The sequence below is a fragment of the Pristiophorus japonicus genome, chromosome 13 (assembly GCF_044704955.1).
Source record: "Pristiophorus japonicus isolate sPriJap1 chromosome 13, sPriJap1.hap1, whole genome shotgun sequence".
Lineage (NCBI taxonomy): Eukaryota > Metazoa > Chordata > Chondrichthyes > Pristiophoridae > Pristiophorus > Pristiophorus japonicus.
The window spans coordinates 109,714,397-109,733,050 of record NC_091989.1 but is presented as its reverse complement, the minus strand read 5'-3'; the positions used below and the strand labels follow the sequence as shown (position 1 = coordinate 109,733,050).

The 18,654-nt window shown below is 46.7% G+C and overlaps 1 protein-coding gene across 3 annotated transcripts in view; it reads left to right on the top strand.

Annotated features, from left to right (window-relative positions):
• LOC139278757 (guanine nucleotide-binding protein G(o) subunit alpha) overlaps positions 1–18,654 on the top strand; it is a 323,558-nt gene that overhangs the window by 280,792 nt on the left and 24,112 nt on the right. The window contains exons 7-8 of one of the 3 annotated variants that reach the window (XM_070897863.1): positions 47–200; positions 10,571–10,698. In XM_070897863.1, the coding sequence (XP_070753964.1) occupies positions 47–200; positions 10,571–10,602 (186 nt within the window). In that variant the 3' untranslated portion in view covers positions 10,603–10,698. Of the gene's footprint in view, positions 1–46; positions 201–3,592; positions 4,356–10,570; positions 10,725–18,654 lie in introns of those variants that run through there. The other 2 variants (XM_070897861.1, XM_070897862.1) reach the window with 2 other exon arrangements.

Here is an 18,654-nt window from a genome sequence, read left to right as displayed (position 1 = left end):
GGTTCCAAGTGTTTGCCATAACCAAGTGCATTCTTTCTTGTTTCAGAATCGCATGCACGAGTCGTTGAAGTTATTCGACAGTATCTGTAACAACAAATGGTTTACAGACACTTCCATCATCCTCTTTCTCAACAAGAAGGACATATTTGAGGAGAAAATTAAGAAATCTCTGCTAACTATCTGCTTCCCTGAGTACACAGGTAACTAGGCCACCACCACAACTCTGTGGGGGGGGTGGGGGGGTGCGGTGGACACAGAACTGAAAAAAGGCAATTAAAATCATTTGGTTATTTATGTAATTTATTTGGAAGTTCCGCGGCTTGAATTTACGTTCTTTGAATGTTAGTGTGAGAACTCGGGCTGGATTCTCGGCTTTGATGTTTTCGGGGCGATAATGACGGCAGGGCGGCAAAGTTAGCGCCCGAGAATAGTTTGCGCCTCAGTAAGTAAGTTTGGGCATCTGGGCCCTGCGTCAGCAGCACAACGCTAAGGGAGGCGATGTACACCTGTCTCGGGCGCTATGATGGGAAAATCCCGAGCTAAAGAGCCGGGCCGTGAGCACTCAGAGATGCCTGGCACCGGGTGGGGGGGGGGGGACTCCTAAAAAGAAAACCATTCAAATATTCCCAAAACATTCCCACAACACAAATCGCAAAAAAAAATTTCAAGAAAAAACAATCACACTTCCCTTAGAAGTCCATTACTCGCCTCTCCGCTGTCGGGATGGTTGGACCGCCCTGATTTCCCTGCGAGGTGCACTTTGCAGGCCAGGCAATAGTCCAAACTCGCGCCAGTGTCGCAACCAAGGGCCGTTGCACACCGGGCAGAGCTCTTCCGGACGGTGCTGCTCCATGCCGCTGCTAAACCAGACCCAAGGATCGCTGACCACCCGGCCAAAACACCTCGCTACCGCCATTGCTGCCGTTCTAGGGTGCAAAATAGCACGCAGAAGACCCAAAAATCCAGCCCGTTAAGCCTTCATACTCTCAACATTCAAAAAATTTACTTTCAAGGCAATTGTGTCAGGAAATAGAACCAGAATATTGTTAGTTTATAAGCAAGAAATGTGATGAGATGTCCAAAATAACCCAATATTCCAAGAGATGATGCACCATGAGTCCATCAACAGAATTCTGAACACTGAAAATACAACTAACCCTTGTCACACGCACTCCCCTTCAAATAGCAGAGATACAGTCATCTACATCTCATGAAAAAAGTTGCTATCATTATGATGCAAGTAATTCCTAATTCCTCTCAATTGAAGAATAATTCAGATAGGAGTCTTGGATACTGTAAGCAGCATGCAAGGTAAGGTGGGCTCATTATAAAGCAGGGTAGAGATTAAGTTAAACATAAGTTAAACTTCAAAGGAAAACTGGAATTGCATTAACCATGATGTGGGCCAATTCAGGGGGCGTGGAAGCGCTGCACTGTCGGAGATGTCGTCTTACGGATGAGACATTGAACCGATGCCCTGTCAGGAGGTTGTAAAAGATCCCATGGCACTGTTCTGGCCAATATTTATCTCTCAATTAACATCATAACAAAACTGATTATTCGGCTATTTATCTCATTGCTGTTTATGGGAGCTTGCTTTGTGAAATTTGGCTGCTGCATTTCTCTACGTTGCAACTGTGACTACACTTCAAAAATACTTCATTGGCTGTGAGGCAGTACTAGGAGAAGGCTGTCGATTCTGAGAGAGATGTTACTGATTCCTCAAGGCCAGAGATCATGGATAGGAAAGCCTCTGGTTAACATTTGTACAAAACTAGAATAATTGCCTAACTAAAGTATCAAACCATTCATGGATAATACATTTCAAGTTTTACCTTTAAGATACTTTTTTATGCTAAATCTCCACCTTGCTTTATAACATGCCCATCTTATCTAGCACAGGACATCATCTACTGAAATAGTCCATACAGTAAGAGGAAGCACAATTTTAGCGATAATAGCATGAATTTATATAGCGCTTTTACCATAGAAAACTATCCCAAGGTGCTTCACGGGCATAATCAAAAACATTTGCAATGTAGGTTCCAGATTTTTTTAAGTGATTTTGCCTCCCTAATTGCTGCCAGTTTGATGGCTTGTTTGTACAGTTACTTAGAAACATAAAAATTTACAGGGCAGAAGGAGGCCATTTCGGCCCATCGTGTCCGTGCCGGCCGACAAAGAGCTGCACGGCCCTCGGTCAGCAGCCCTGAAGGTTACATATAAACCCATGAACAATGGTGGACAGGTAAAGAACACCCAGCCCAACCAGTCCGCCCCCCCCCCCACAACTGCGACACCCCTTACACCAAAACATTCTACACTCCACCCCAACTGGAGCCATGTGATCTCGTGGAAGAGGCAAAAACCAGACAAAAACCCAGGCCAATTGGGGGATAAAAAATCTGGGAAAATTCCTCTCCGATCCATCCAAGCGATCGAAACTAATCCAGGAGATCACCTTGACCATATTCGATTCGCTGCAGGACTTACCATCTGCGCCACCCAACAAGAGGTTATCCAGTCTAATCTCCCTTACCAGCTCTAGGTCCGTAACCCTGCAGGTTACGGCACTTTAAGTGCCCATCCAAGCACCTTTTAAATGTGGTGAGTGTTTCTGCATCTACCACCCTTCTAGGCAGTGTGTTCCAGACCCCACAACCCTCTGCATGAAGAAGCCTCCCCTCAAATCCCCTCTGAACCTTCCACCAACCACCTTAATAAAACTATGCTCCTTCGTAATTGACCCCTCCACCAAGGGAAATTGCAGAGGTCCTGCAGGCCTCTGGTACATCACCCAAGTGGACATTCTTCGTTCTAGAGAGTGATTTTTGATAGGCTCCACCACCATGGAATGCATCACAGCTAATTCGGACCTTGTTCTCAGCACACATACACACACACACGCACACCTGTCACAAGGGGCGATAGGGTTTCAATACACATGCATACAGACCCAGATTCCTCGATTTTAACCTCATCCACAGGGTGGGTTCGGGTTTGACGGCCGTGTTACACCCCGCCCAATTTTACGCTCTATTCTGTAATATTCTAAAGACACTTTGCAGTACCAGTCAGAGACTGTATGTACCTGTCGGGTAACTGCAGATATAGATACATCAAACCTAAATCCCAGTTGCATGTTTTGAACAGTTGCCTGGAATTTCGGCAAGCAGTTCTCCCAATCTCCTGCCATGAATCCAGCGGAAGCTTGGCCGAACCCTTAGAGAAACGGTTTCAATCTCCGTCTAGGCCATTCCTGGGGGGTTTCCCGCCCAAATCGTGGAGGGAGGTCGGGCGAACCTTCTACCCTCCGTGGAACTTCTATCCCAATGCATTTATTTTCGGACAAGGTGTCTATCTGTGTCTCTGCAAAGGTTTTTATAAAAATATTTCCCAACAAGCTTGCAAAGAAGCAGAACAGAAACAGAGAGACCACAGAACGTTTTAGCCCTGTTATTCACTTTTAAAATCTGTAGTTTGATCTGATGTCTAACACCAGAAAAAGTACTGGTCAGAGCAAGGAGAACAACCTTTAAGTGTTGCTGATGCTATTTGTTTTCCTGTGTGTTTTTCTCTCTCTCTCTTTCAGGTCCCAGTGTATTTGCTGAAGCTGTTTCTTACATTCAGTCCCAATACGAGAGCAAGAACAAGTCGCCGAACACGGAGATCTACACACACATCACCTGCGCCACCGACACCAATAACATCCAGTTTGTTTTTGACGCAGTAACCGATGTGATTATTGCTAACAACCTGCGAGGGTGCGGACTGTACTAGAGTCAGTCGGGCGCTGTAAAGGTGGCATTTTTGCAGACAATTCCGCCACTGGTTTTACTTCGGATAAAAACAAAACAGCCTATTGTGCAACTGCTGCTCAGAAACAGAGCGGGATTGGACAGATTTTATCTTCACTTGCATACACACGTGGGCCAGGCAGACAGACCATCACACGTCACGAAACACGCACCTTGCCCATTAGAGCACAGTTATAACGCCACTTTCGCATTAATGTTTTGGGTGTTCCTCAATGCGTAACTGGCAGTATAACTCAGGAGAATACTGACAGCAGTACCATCAGGACATGTGAGTCCCCCCTCCAGGAGGCCGTCTCATGTTGGTTGGAGTTTGCATCGAGTGCAGTATAACTCCATGCTTACTGATACTGAGCCATTCACTCACAAACAACCTTTCATATTGTCAGCCACGCACGCACACGCACCACACACCTGGTTCTAACACTCAGGATGTGCACACACACACACACACACACACACACGCACATTGTGCATGCTTATGTATTTTTTTTTGCAGTCAATATTGGCTTTTCCCATTCTCCCTTCTCACCTTTTATTCATGAAGTTTTCAGTTCAACTAAATTTATCCTTGGATTCACTTTACCTGATAAGTTTCTCAAATGTTTTTTTTAAACACGATATATTTCAGAACCCATACTATTTAGTCACATTTCAATTTGATGGAGAAGCTGGTTTCTTTTAGGTTTTTCTTGGTGCAGTTACTGAAATTAGAAATGTGACTTGCTTGGGCAGAGTTGGCTCCAGGATTGTTGAAGGATTGTCAGCCTTGTGCTGGGATCACTCAGAGCCCAGGGCTGTGTCGAAACACCAGTGACTGGACCCGTGTAATCTGGTCCGCGTGGGACCCGTGTAATCTGGTCCGCGTGGGATCAGTGTAATCTGGTCCGCGTGGGGCCCGTGTTACCGAGTCTGCGTGGGATCCGTGTAATCTTGTCCGCGTGGGGCCCGTGTTACCTGGTCCGCGTGGGGCCCGTGTTACCGGGTCCGCGTGGGGCCCGTGTAATCTGGTCCGCGTGGGGCCCGCGTTACCTGGTCCGCGTGGGGCCCGCGTTACCTGGTCCGCGTGGGGCCCGCGTTACCTGGTCCGCGTGGGGCCCGCGTTACCGGGTCCGCGTGGGGCCCGCGTTACCGGGTCCGCGTGGGGCCCGCGTTACCGGGTCCGCGTGGGGCCCGCGTTACCGGGTCCGCGTGGGGCCCGCGTTACCTGGTCCGCGTGGGGCCCGCGTTACCTGGTCCGCGTGGGGCCCGCGTTACCTGGTCCGCGTGGGGCCCGCGTTACCTGGTCCGCGTGGGACCCGTGTTACCTGGTCCGCGTGGAATGCAGGAAGTGGTGTGGTAGCTGTAGTCAGAGCCCGACAGTATTGAGGCCATGTGTGAATACTGTCCGTGAGTCTGTCCTCGTTGGGTTTTGCATTGTTAGAGCCCAGATGTTGGAACCCAATAACTCTTGATATTTGTTGTAGCTAACACAGTTGGTCAGTCAGGAGTACTGAAGCTCATTTCCAAAACTTTGGTTAGAATCAGACAGCCCAGAAGGAGGCCATCGTGCCTGTGCCGGTTCTTTGAAAAATGTTCAGTGGCAAAATGTGCTGGCAAATCTACAAAATATTAAGTACTTTTAAATACTTCACAATGCTAACTTGTAAACCCTGTGCATGTGAGTGTGTGGGGCGGGAGATCCATTAACAGTAAAAATATTTATTATAAATCAAAATATATACTAAAAATCACTATATATATATATATATATATTAAAGCTGAAATAATATATTACAATAAAATACAGGTGAATTAAATCAAAATAATATAACAACATAGATTTTATTTTGCCTGTCCCAGTTACTGAGATTGGCTTTTCACAGGACGCTGACCTTTAGTGTTGTTTTGGGGAGATTTGTTGTTAGAGATTTTCTGCAGTGTTCTTCCCTCTCCCCAGTCACAGAGCAAATTTCCACATTTCGGGAATGACTCTAGTGCCATAAATACCACAATCGCCTTCTAATTGTTCAGTAGTGCCTGACTGGGCTGCTGGCTGTCTGGGATGGAAAGGTTCAGAAATGACTTTCTCCAGTCCTGTCCCTTTGAGAATTAACAGGACTCCACCCAAAGGTTTGGACAGAGAGCTCTTGGTATGGAAGAGACAACAAACGGTGTTTTATATTCGCTGTTTTACACTGTCATTCCATTTGAGAGTTGCGGACATTTCCTTTGCCTGCTCTATAATTGCAGCTGGGTGTCCATTTGTTCACCAAGAGATGTCAAGTAGCTAGAGGAAGGCAAGGTTGAGACGGTGGCTGGAATTTTATCTTGGGGTTAGGTCGGGAGTGTGGGGGCTGCAATGCGGTCGGGAAAACCCGGACAAATTTAAAATGGTGCTTCAAAATGAGGCACGCAGCCTCATTATAATATTTAAAGAGCCAACCCACCTCCTCTGAGCAGGTTGGTTGCCAATCCTGCCTCCATTAAAACCGGAAGTAGGTGTCTTGGGGTCGGGATTCAGATTGTTAACACTTTAACCTCCCATCCAACCTTGACATACCCATTTTTGGGGGTTAAAATCACCCCCCTGCCCCTATAGTTTCTGAGTCAAGCAATGTTTCATCGAAGGACAGCCTATGTTGTAGAATAATGCCTGGTCACTCCAAGCTCCTGGAGCTCTGAGTGGTTTACTCCCTCTGGCAATGTATGTGATATTACTGCAATAAATGGCAGCACATAACCAAGAGCAGTATTAGAGAACGAACAACCAGGCTCAGCCCCTGAGAGTTCCATCTCTTATTACTGGCTTCAAATATCTTCAGTGATTAATTATATAGCTCTGTGAGCCTGGCCAGGACAGGCCTACGCAGGGAAAACTGGTACAGTGGAGAATGCTGGATAGGGGCCTGATTGTGACAGCATTCGATTACCTCAAATTGCTTTACTTATGGAAAGTGGACAATGTATATGACTGAGGATGGAATGGTGCAGGTACCAGAGCAGGCGCAGCAGTATAGGTTTGCTTGGGACTGATACCATACCTAGAACCAGGGCAATGAAGGGTACTGGTTCATGGTACCAATATCAGCTACTGCAGCTACAGATGAGTCTTGGGTACTGGTCATTTACTGGAAACTGAATCAATATTGGCAGCGTAGGAGTGACGAGTACTGGGCTATATAGCAGTAGCATTGGACTACAAATGGAGCTTGGAACTAAGACCAATGCATTCCTGTTCTAGAAGTTGACTTTCATACTGTTTCCTGGAGTAATGATGGGCTCTGACACAAAAAAGGGTAGAACCCGTACTGCTGCGTACAGAAACAAAAATCAACACAGTAGGCTATCCCAACTGTCCTCTCTGCAGAGGATCACGTTTTATGAATCCAATCTGGAATATACACTGTCCTCTTTCTATGGATGAGATGCAAGAGTTTGTGGTTTGCAGGCACCCTTTGTTGAGGATGAATCATTTCGGCGGTGTTCGATTGTTTCTCCCTCGTAGTTACTCCCTGTGGGGACCTTGTGGAGATATCCTATGCTGCTGATCAGACGATTGTTGCTGGTTGTATGTTGCAGTTCCACTGTCAGTATTAGTGCAAGTCTTCAAGGCCACCTGCCAGCTTTGAACCACTCACACAGGCCCGCCAATTGCCATGAAGGTCTTGAAGACCACTTGTGCACATTTACAATTGGAAGTCCGCCCACTAGCCCTGTACCATTCTGGTATTCTTTTCCAAAGTATTAACCACAAACTGTGTGACCTCTTGCAGTCCTGTCTACCCAGTGCCATAACGTTAATAGGAATGGTGTGCTTCAGGTAAGTGAACCGTGTGGAACACCAGAGTAAATCATTGTCCAAGGCCTAGTTGTAAGGAGGTCCTTACTCTTACAGTATGTGCCAATGTTGAGTGGCAGTCTCTTACTCACCTCTGTGTCGGATTAGGAACTAATGTGAGCTCAAGTGACTGCTTCGGCTAACCTAGTGCTTTATTGGTTATCACGTGAATGAGGCTGTATTTACAGTCATTTTCTAACAAAGTGAGTATTGGTCTGTTTATACATCAGAGCGTGTCATTATTTATTTCTGTTAATGTATTTATTAGTAAGATGTCAATAAAGTGCCAGCTTTTTCCTAGTGTGTGCGTTTGCCTCTTCTTTGTGTCTGGTCTAATGATGCTGAGTGCATTCTTTCATTCATTCTTAGATCTGCAGTTCTGAGATGAGAAATACATTCACTCATTTTCTCCCATTTTCAGGAGATTTAAGGAGTCAAAGTAGCAAAAAAACATCTTTTAATATTGATTTTTTTCAATATGCTAGTGCCAATTAACCATCATTACTGCCCCAAACTGGGGTATCTGGACTGCTCTCTGTAGTTTCCAACAGCAATATCAACTATGCACATGCAACTTGATGTACAGGCACTGACGCAGGTTCCATTAATTCCCCCATTCCCACCACCACCCCAACTCACCCAGAAAACTGGTGAAAGTGACGGGAAGTGCTGGGTCCCTGATCTGCTATTGTCTGGCAAACGTCTGTCCGCTTCCCTCTCTACATGATACATAATGAATGCCTCACAGTCTCCACAGTGTAAATGTATATCAGGGGCCACAGTGTGTTAACTCCACACAATTCTCCCTGTATGTTGGCTCCTCAGTCCAAGGGCTTCTCATTACTGTGCTGTGATTGCCAGCCTCCATGGTAGATTTTGCCATCGGGTTCGGGCTGCCTTCTGTGACAGTGATGCTCGGGCGAATCAAAAATGAAAACACTGACAGGACAAGTACATTTAGCCTCTGGATTCAACCTAGACCTCAGGTCAATTTCCAGTGACACTAGACGATGGAATCTGTCTCGGTACCAACTGCAGGTACAGCCCCAACTCAGAACTGTGACCGACAAAAACAACTTTAAAATATCAGCGCTGGCATTTCACAAATTTACCACTGCAACTCATTCAATCGGGCAGAAATCCTTTGGGTGCATTTCCCCTGCCACGCTAAATTCTACCCCTCTAATAGAGACCTGTCTGAAGACTTTCCTATTCTGCAGTATGGCAGGCAATCCCCCTCCCTGTCATTCTTTCTCACGTGCCAGTTCACTTCCAAGCGACTGATTCCAAAGACTGTTACATTCACAGGTTGCTCCAGCGCCATGAGTTCTGGAGTGGGCTAGACTTTGCAGGAAAGTTACAGTGAGAACGCTTACACATTTAACTCGTATCACATCTTGAGCAGTTTTATATAGAGAGCCCTGGACGGTCGTGTTGCAGTGGGAGTTTGACTGCTCCAGTTAGGAAGGCCTTGTGCAGTGCTGTTTGCATGTGTCTGCTAATGTGCACTGCAAACTGAGTATTTAAGAGGACAAGTTGTGTCTGGTATTGGAGGGGCCTGTTTTCACGTGTCTGCTATCTCAGATAGTTATGGAATTCATTCAGGTGATGTGCTTGTACACATGTGTCACAGACACATCACAACACAATACTGTGGCCTACCTTTACACAGTGTGTAATGTATATCAATGAGTTGGTCACAAGACCGTCTTGAATGGACGGACTGAAAAGTTCCAGTGATTGGTCTGTATTTATTCAGTGAGATTGATGTTGTCACCTATTCGATTAGTTTGTTATTTTCATGCAGTTGTAGCTTTTACAACTGTGGGTGCATTGCTGCTCCAGAAAATGATGTGAGCGCATTTTCTTCTGTGATTGCAAGGTCATCTCCGAGATTTCTTTGGGACTGTCGCTGAACAGTAGTTGGAGAGAGGGCTTGGCAGTGACTGAGTGTGTGATCTGGTAAACATCTTACATCTGTACGTCTGACTGCTAGACTGAGAACTTTCTTGCTTTTGTTCTCACTGTTTGGCAGCTTGTGTAACCACCCTGCCCAATTCTGAGCTCTTTCACTGCAGAGCTTCATGAGCCCATTGTGACCAAGGCCCAGGGGAAAGAATTTAAGTCAGTGGGTTTCAGCATTGCCGTGCTCAAACAGAAGGCAGTGTTATGATTGGGTTAGATGTCATTCATCAGGAAAGGCTGAAGTCTGCCCAGGTAAAATTACCGAGATGATAATTGAACTCTTGGCTGTCCTGTGCATTTCGAAGTGTTGGGTACTGGACCATATACCAGGAATGTGGTGGCACACTTTGCTGCTGAAGAAAGGGCAGCTGTGTTGGTTAAAGGGCAGAATCATTGAGCAACATCTTACGGGATAGAAGCTCCACATGGTCAATGTAGGACCATCCAAAATGACAATGATGTCATAGTCCACGCAATATTTGATATTATGTACAGCAAGCTTAGTGGGGCTGTTATGGATCCCAATCTCAGATGCTGCCCACACCACCACCCAATTGGTCCTGTGATATTTTAACATGATTTATTTTGTAAATTGGGACAGCTTTAACAATCTCCAAACATGGGTCATAAGTAGACTCGTCAGTGATATGTGCGACCAAATTAAAATTTAGGGAAAACCCTACAGAGGTCAACAGAAAAGGCTAAATTCATGAGAGTTTCTACAATGATCAACAGGGAATGCTGAACGTTTTAGATGCAGGAGTGTGTGTGTGTGTGTGTGTGTGTGTGTACTTAGCATTGTGTCTGTCCTCCTGAACATTGGACTGTCTGAGCTTGTTTGCGAGCTTACTTGTATCTAATATCTATTTGGCTCATGTTTATTAACTGCACTCGTTCATACAATTTCCCCTTTCTGATGCTAACGAATCCTCCTTCTTTCTCTCTCTTCTCTCCCTCTCCCTTGCTGCAGAACCGCATGCACGAGTCTCTTATGCTGTTTGATTCCATCTGTAATAATAAGTTCTTCATCGACACCTCCATTATTCTTTTCCTCAACAAGAAAGACTTGTTCGGTGAGAAGATCAAGAAGTCGCCTCTCACAATCTGTTTCCCTGAGTACACAGGTAGGAGTTTTATTGAATTAAACCTTCCCGTCCCTTATCTCTCTAACAGTGACTGCCTCTCTGTGTGCATGTTTGTGTGTCCATCCTGCTTTGTCTAACGAACAAAATTCACTCTCTTCAAACATACTAACCCTTTTTCATGTCAAGGTTGAAGGGCCCATATCATCAGAAGTCTAAGGCCCGCTAACCAGAAATGTGTGTGTGTGTAAACAGTGAAGCATTCATAGCTGTAAAATATCCTGGGAGGGGAGGGGCCGGCCGGGGGGAGGAGGGGCCGGCCGGGGGGAGGAGGGGCCGGCCGGGGGAGGAGGGGCCGACACGGTCGGGGGTGGGGGGGGGTACTACATGTTCCCACATATTTTCAAAGACTTTGGGATAGATTTTGACTTTGTGCAATAGTGTAAAACTGGTTGTAGCAAATCAGCAGCCCGTTTTACATGTCCTTGACTTCAATAGAAATAAAAGTCAGAGAGATGTGAAATGGGCTGCAGATTGTCTATCGCCTGCTTTACACTATCAAAGCCAAAATCTACTCCTTTCTGTGAAAACCACACATTGAAACACTTCGAAGACCCCACTCGAGTACAGGCTGTGGTAGATTCATGAACATTTGTTAGCACTGCTCCTGTAATCTTCCTATATTAGTTAAGGAACAAAGTATGCAAGTCAAAAAGGATGTCAACAATCTCCCTTTTGAGGTCTGCAGGAGCGCTTGTACACACTTTCAAAAGTAACACAGAAATACATCAGTCTGTTCACAACTGGCCGGTGTCATTTAAATCCATGTTTTTTGAGTGTATGGTCAGTCTATGTTTGACTATGTGTTTCTGTGTCCGTGTTGCAGCTGTAACCTTATGGGTGTATATGTACTTATTTTAGCATATGGTTCTGTGCATCTTTATATATGTATATGTGCATATATTTTTCATTCGTTCATGGGATGTGGGGTTGCTGGCAAGGCCAGCATTTATACCCCATCCCTAATTGCCCTCGAGAACTAGTGGTCAGCCGCCTTCATGAACCGTTGCAGTCCATGTGGTGAAGCTACTCCCACAGTGCTGTTGGGGAGGAAGTTCCAGGATTTTGACTCAGCGACAATGAAGGAACAGCAATATATTTCCAAGTCAGAATGTTGTGTGACTTGGAGGGGAATGTGGAGGTGATGGTGTTCCCATGCACCTGCTGCCCTTGTTCTAGATGATACAGGTTGTGGGTTTGGGAGGTGCTGCCGAAGAAGCCTTGACGAGTTGCTATAGTGCATCTTGTAGATGGTACACACTGCAGGCACGGTGCATCGGTGGTGGAGGGAGTGAATGTTGAAGGTGGTAGATGGGGTAACGGTCAAGCAGGTTGCTTTGTCGTGGATGGTGTCAAGTTTCTTGAGTGTTGCTGGAGCTGCAGGAATCCAGGCAAGTGGAGAGTATTCCATCACACTCCTGACTGGTGCCTTTATAGATGATGGAAAGGCTTTGGGGAGTCAGGAGAAGAGACACTTGCCACAGAATACCCAGCCTCTGACCTTCTCTTGTTGCCACAGTATTTATGCAGCTGGTCCAGTTACGTTTCTGGTTAATGGTGACCCCCCAGGATGTTGATGATGGGGGATCGGCGATGGTAATGCCGTTGCAAGTCAAGGGGCGGTGGTTAGACTCTCGCTTGTTGGAGATAGTCATTGCCTGGCACTTGTGTGGCGCGAATGTTACTTGCCACTAATCAGCCCAAGCCTGAATGTCGTCCAGGTCTTGCTGCATGCGGGCATGGACTGCTTCATTATCTGAGGAGTTGCGAATGGAACTGAACACTGTGCAATCATCAGCAAACAGCCCCACTTCTAACCTTATGATGGAGGGAAGGTCATTGATGAAGCAGCTGAAGATGTTAGAGATAAGGACACTGCCCTGAGGAACTCATGCAGCAATGTCCTGGGGCTGGGAGGATTGACCTCCAACCACCACAGCCATCTTCCTTTGTGCTAGGAATGACTCCAGCCAGTTGAGAGTTTTCACCCTGATTCCCATTGACTTCAGTTTTGCTAGGGCTCCTTGATGCCACAATATGTCAAATGCTGCCTTGATGTTAAGGGCAGTCACTCTCACCTCACCTCTGGAATTCAGCTCTTTTGTCCATTTTTGGTTATTGGTGAGTAAGTACCGCTTGATAGCACTGTCGACGACACCTTCCATCACTTTGCTGATGATTGAGAGTAGACTGATGGGGGCGGTAATTGGCTGGATTGGATTTGTCCTGCTTTTTGTGGACGGGACATATCTGGGCAGTTTTCCACATTGTCAGATAAATTTCAGTGGTGTAGCTGTACTGGAACAGCTTGGCTAGAGGCGCTACTAGTTCTGGAGCACAAGTCTTCAGCATGACAACCGGGATCTTGTCGGGGCCAATAGCATTTGCTGTATCCAGTGTGCTCAGCCATTTTTGATATCACATGGAGTCAATCGAATTGGCTGAAGACTGGCTTTTGTGATGGTAGGGACCTCAGAAGGAGGCCGCTATGGATCATCCACTTGGCACTTCTGGCTGAAGATGGCTGCAAACGCTTCAGCCTTGTCTTTTGCACTCCCGTGCTGGGTTCTGCCATCACTGAAGATGGGGATATTCATGGAGCCTCCTCGTCACGTTAGTTGTTTAATTGTCCACCACCATTCACGACTGAATGTGGTAGAACTGCAGAGCTTTTATCTGATCTGTTGATTGTGCTATCGCTTAGCCCTATCTGTAGCATGCTTGTAGTCCTGTGTTGCAGCTTCCCAGATTGGCACCTCATTTTTAGGTCTGCCTGGTGCTGCTCCTGGCATGCTGTTCTACATTCCTCATTGAACCGGGGTTGGTCCCCTGGCTTGATGGTAAAGTAAGGGATATGCCGGGCCATGAGGTTACAGATTGTGGTGGAATACAATTCTGCTGCTGCTGATGGATCACAGCACCTCATGGATGCCTAGTTTTGAGCTGCTAGACCTGTTCTAAATCTATCTCATTTAATACAGTGGTAGTGCCACACCACATGATGGAGGGTATCTTTAGTGTGAAGATGGAACTTCGTCTCCACAAGGACTGTGCGGTGGTCACTGCTGCCAGTGCTGTCATGGACAGATGCGACAGGTAGATTGGTGAGGACGAGGTCAGGTAGATTTTTCCCTTGTGTTGGCTCTCCCACCACCTGTCGCAGGTCCAGTCTGGCAGCTATGTCCTTCAGGATTTGGCTAGCTCAGTCGGTGGTGCTACCAAGACACTCTTGGTGATGGACATTGAAGTCCCCTACTCAGAGTTCATGCCGTGCCCTTGCTACCCTCAGTGCTTCTTCCGAGTGGTGTTCAACAAGGAGGAGCACTGATTCATCGGCTGAGGGAGGGCACTAATCAGCAGGAGGTTTCCTTGACCATGCTTGACCGAAGCCATGAGACTTCATGGGGTCAGGAGTTCATGTTGAGGACTCCCAGAGCCAATCCCTCCCAACTGTCTAAATGCTGTGCCGCCACCTCGGGTGGGTCTGTCCTGCCGATGGGACAGGACATACCTAGGGATGGTGATGGAGGAATCGGGGACATTGGCTGAAAGGTATGATTCTGTGAGCATAACTATGTCAGGCTGTTGCTTGACTAGTCTGTGGGATAGCTTTCGTAATTTTGGCACAAGTCCCCAGATGTTAGTGAGGAGGACTTTGCAGGGTTATCTGGGCTGGATGTGCCATTGTCGTGTCCGTAGCCGGTGCTGAGGTCAATGCCGGGTGGTCCGTCCGGTTTTATTATTGTTATTGTTTCTTGTAGCGGTTGTGTACAACGGAATGGCTTGCTAGGCTATTGCACAGGGCAGTTAAGAGTCAACCACATTGCTATGGGCCTGAAGTTACATAGGGGCCAGACCAAATTTCCTTCCCTAAAGGACATTAGTGAACCAGATGGATTTTTACGACAATCTGATCGTTTCATGATCACCATTACTGGTCACCATATATCAATATATACGGACCTGCATTTGTGTGTACGTGTATGTAAAGTTCTGCATGCACATGTTCATCTACATTAGTTTATACTTCTGTGTATCTGCTTGTTTCCACATGTATATCCGCAGGTGCACACAGCTGGGTGACTGTATACAACAACTATTTGTATTTCTATAGTGTCTTTAACGTAGTGAAACGTCGTGCATGTACAGTACACAGACCTGTGTATCTGAGCATATGTATATGCGCACGTGTCTGGATGTGTGCATATCTCTGTCTGTTTATCTGAGTGCGTTTATCTGCCTCTATGTGTATGTACCTGAGTATGTGTTGTCTCCATATCATAGAATGGTTACAGCAGAGAAAAAGGCAGTTCGGCCCGTCAAGCCTGTGCTGGCACACTGCAAGAGCACCTCAGTTAGTTCCACTCACCCGCCCTTTCCCCGTTGCCCTGAAAATATTTTTCTTTCAGATACTCATCCAAGTCCTTTTTGAAAGCAGTAATTAAGTCTGCCTCCACCACCCTTTCAAGCCGTGCATTCCAGATCCTAACCACTCAATGCGTAAAAACATTTTTTCTTATGTCGCCTTTGGTTCTTTTGCCAATCACCTTAAATCTGTGTCCTTGGGTTCTCAACCCTCTGCCAATGGGAGAAGTTACTCTCTATCTACTCTGTCCAGACCCTCATGATTTTGAACAATTCTATCAAATCTCCTCTCAATCTTTCTACCAAAATGTGACACTTTGCACTTTTCTGCGTTAAATTTCATCTGCCACATGTCCGCCCATTCCACCAGCCTGTCTGTCCTCTTGAAGTCTATCACTCTCCTCCTCACTGTTCACTATACTTCCAAGTTTTGTGTCATCTGAAAATTTTGAAATTATACCCTGTACACCCAAGTCCAAGTCATTAATGTATACCAAGAAAAACATTGGTTTTCTGCATATATATTCTATAGAAGGGTTGTGTGTGTATGTACCTATCTGTGCAAATGTTTACCTAGGTATATGTATATCTCGAGGTATGTATATCTGCCTGCTTGTGCATGTCTGTGCTTATATCTATGCATGATTTTATCTGAATATGTTTTCAGGATAGATATGGAGGAAAATAGAGGGGCAGTGTTAGTAAAGGATTCTTTCACAGTGCTAAAACTTAAGGATGACATTGTATACAGTATCTATATGGATAATGGTAAGAAATAGAAAGGGATATTATACAATTCTCAATGTGCATTACAGGCCTCAAACAGTAGAAAGGTGGCGATCGGTAGACAGTTCAGAGAGATATGTGTAAAGACAAAGGAACAATAATATTGGGTGATTTTACCTACACCACGGTGGACTGGAATAAAGGTCATGTATGTGGTCAAAGTAGGAAACCCTTTTTAGAATGCATTGAGAACTGCTTCCTCGATCATTGTGTTTCTCATCCAAGAAAGAAAGAAAGCATTGCATGATTTAGTTTTGGGAAATAAAATGGGACAAATAACTGACAGGAGTGGGAGAATGATTGGGAAATAGCGGTTACCATATACTTAACTTCAATGTCAATAGAAAAGGTTAATAAAGAGTCAAAGATGGTGGATTGAAACAAAGACAACATTGAGTGAGATAAGAAGAGATCTGACACAAATTAACTGGTTGGTAAACAGGTCACGGGATCAGCAGTGGGAAATGTTGAAGTGTGAGAGGGATACAGAACAAGATAAATATATTCCTACAAGGCAAAAAGAGGGCGCAGCAAAGAATAGAAAATGCAGTTCTTCTACATCAATGTCACTGAGGTGCAGTGTGTGCGAAGGCTGCATTTCAGGAAGGACATGGTCACAGAGCTCTGCCATCTCCTGCAACCAGACCTCAAGTCTCAGACCAGGGTGAGGACGGCTCTCTCAGTGGCAGTCAAGGTCACCATCGCACTCAATTTCTACACCAATGGATCTTTCCAGGGAGCAACAGGAGACATCTCCAAAATCTCCCAGTTTGCTCCATCCGCGAGGTCATAGACGCTCTGTACAGAAGGAGGAGGGACTATATCCCCTTCCCCATGAGCAGAGAGAAGCAGCATGAGCGTGCATGTGGCTATGCCAAGACAGCGGGCTTCCCCATGATACAGGGCGCCATTCACTGCACCCACGTCGCTTTGAGGGCACTGCATCACAATCCACAGATCTTCCGTAACCACATAGGCTACCACTCACTGAATATGCAGTTGGTGTGTGACCACACACGCAGAATCCTCACCATCAATGCCCACTATCCTGGCAGCAGCCATGATGCCTTTATCCTGTGCCAGACTGGTGTGCCAGCTCTGTTCCAGCCCCCAAATGAAGCTCGCGGCTGGCTGCTTGGAGACAAGGGCTAACCACTATGCACCTGGCTCATGACTCCCCTCCGCAATCCCACCACTCCTGCACAGCAGTCATACAATGAGAGCCCTGCCACCACCATGAACATCACTGAACAGACCATCGGGATGCTCAAGCAACGGTTCCGCTGGCTTGACCACTCGGGAGAAATTCTGCAGTACTCGGCTGAGCGGGTGTCCCTATTTGTCGTCATCTGCTGCATGCTGCACAACTTGGCCATTTCCACCATGTTTAGCCATACCACCTCAGGAGGAGCAGGAGAAGGACCAGGATCAGCAGGATGAGGAGCAACAGCAGGAGAATGAGGAGGAGCAGCAACAGCTGAGACGGAGGAGGCAGAGACTCCATGGCGATCCTGCGAGGGAGGTCTGCGACCGTCTCATCAGAGCTGATTTCCATCCAACTTCCCAGTACCTGTGGACATCCCCATCACATCAATGTGCCCTTCCATACCAAAACCCCAACACTGAAATGAGAGACAACAGCAGACATTAAACATTCCAATCACCATTTAATCAAACAACAATAAAATGTATAACTCTGTATTTATTCATCACCCTTGTGCATTCCTTATAGCCCCTTTTTCATTCACCTATTCTACTCCTCCATAGTATCTCCCCTGTGGCTGCAGCATGGCTGGTGGAAAGCTGCTGAGTGTCAGGGCCAGAGACTACAGATGGCCTTGCAGGACGCCCTCTACCAGCTCTGGGCTTGGAAGGCTTGGCTGTACACTGCACCACCTCAGGAGTGGGCGGGTAAGTGGAGCTGAGTCCACGGCCACATCAGCCATGATCTTGTTGAATGGCGGAGCAGGCTCGAGGGGCTAGATGGCCTACTCCTGTTCCTAATTCTTATGTTCTTATGTTATGGGATCAGGAATGCTGTCATCCTGAGAGAGGACAGCAGGTTCCTGCACCACTGACCCAGTGCCACTCCCCCGGAGAAGCAGCTCAGCATCCCCACCAATCTGCTGGAACGCAGATTTCTGGGCTGCTGCAACACCATGTGATCCTCGATGGACTGTGGTGGACCCAGTGTCGATGGCAGCAGTCAGAGCTTGTGTGGCATCCAGCTGAGACTGCTTGAGACGTTGTGTGGCATCAAGCTGAGACTGCACGAGAGCAGTCTGAGCATCCATGCGAGCAACCGTTGACTCTATTACAGCACTAAGACATTGCGTTGTTTCCGCCTGTGCCACAATGGAAGCTGCCACATCGCCCATGACACACGTCATGAGGTCTGAATCCACATGGTCTGTCTGGGAGTCCACTATCGTCTGCACAAGAGCAATGATGGGCTCCATGGTGCGTGCAGAGCTGTCCACAATGAGGGAGGTAGACTCCCCCACGCTCCTTACCACTTCCGACAAGCTCTCGGGCGCCCTTGCCATTGCCCTATCATGTTGGAGTGCAAGGCCATCACACTTTGTTCAAATGCCTCCCCATTGAGGTCCTCATTTGAATCCTGTGCAGCAGAACTGACCCTCTGGGGAGATGGCTCCCAAGCTTCCCTTTCCCCTTGACCGTGTTGCAGCCCGTTAGGCCCCGGTGCAGACCCCTGTCCTAAGTTAACCTTTAATGACCGCCTAGTGCCAGTATCTGAGCT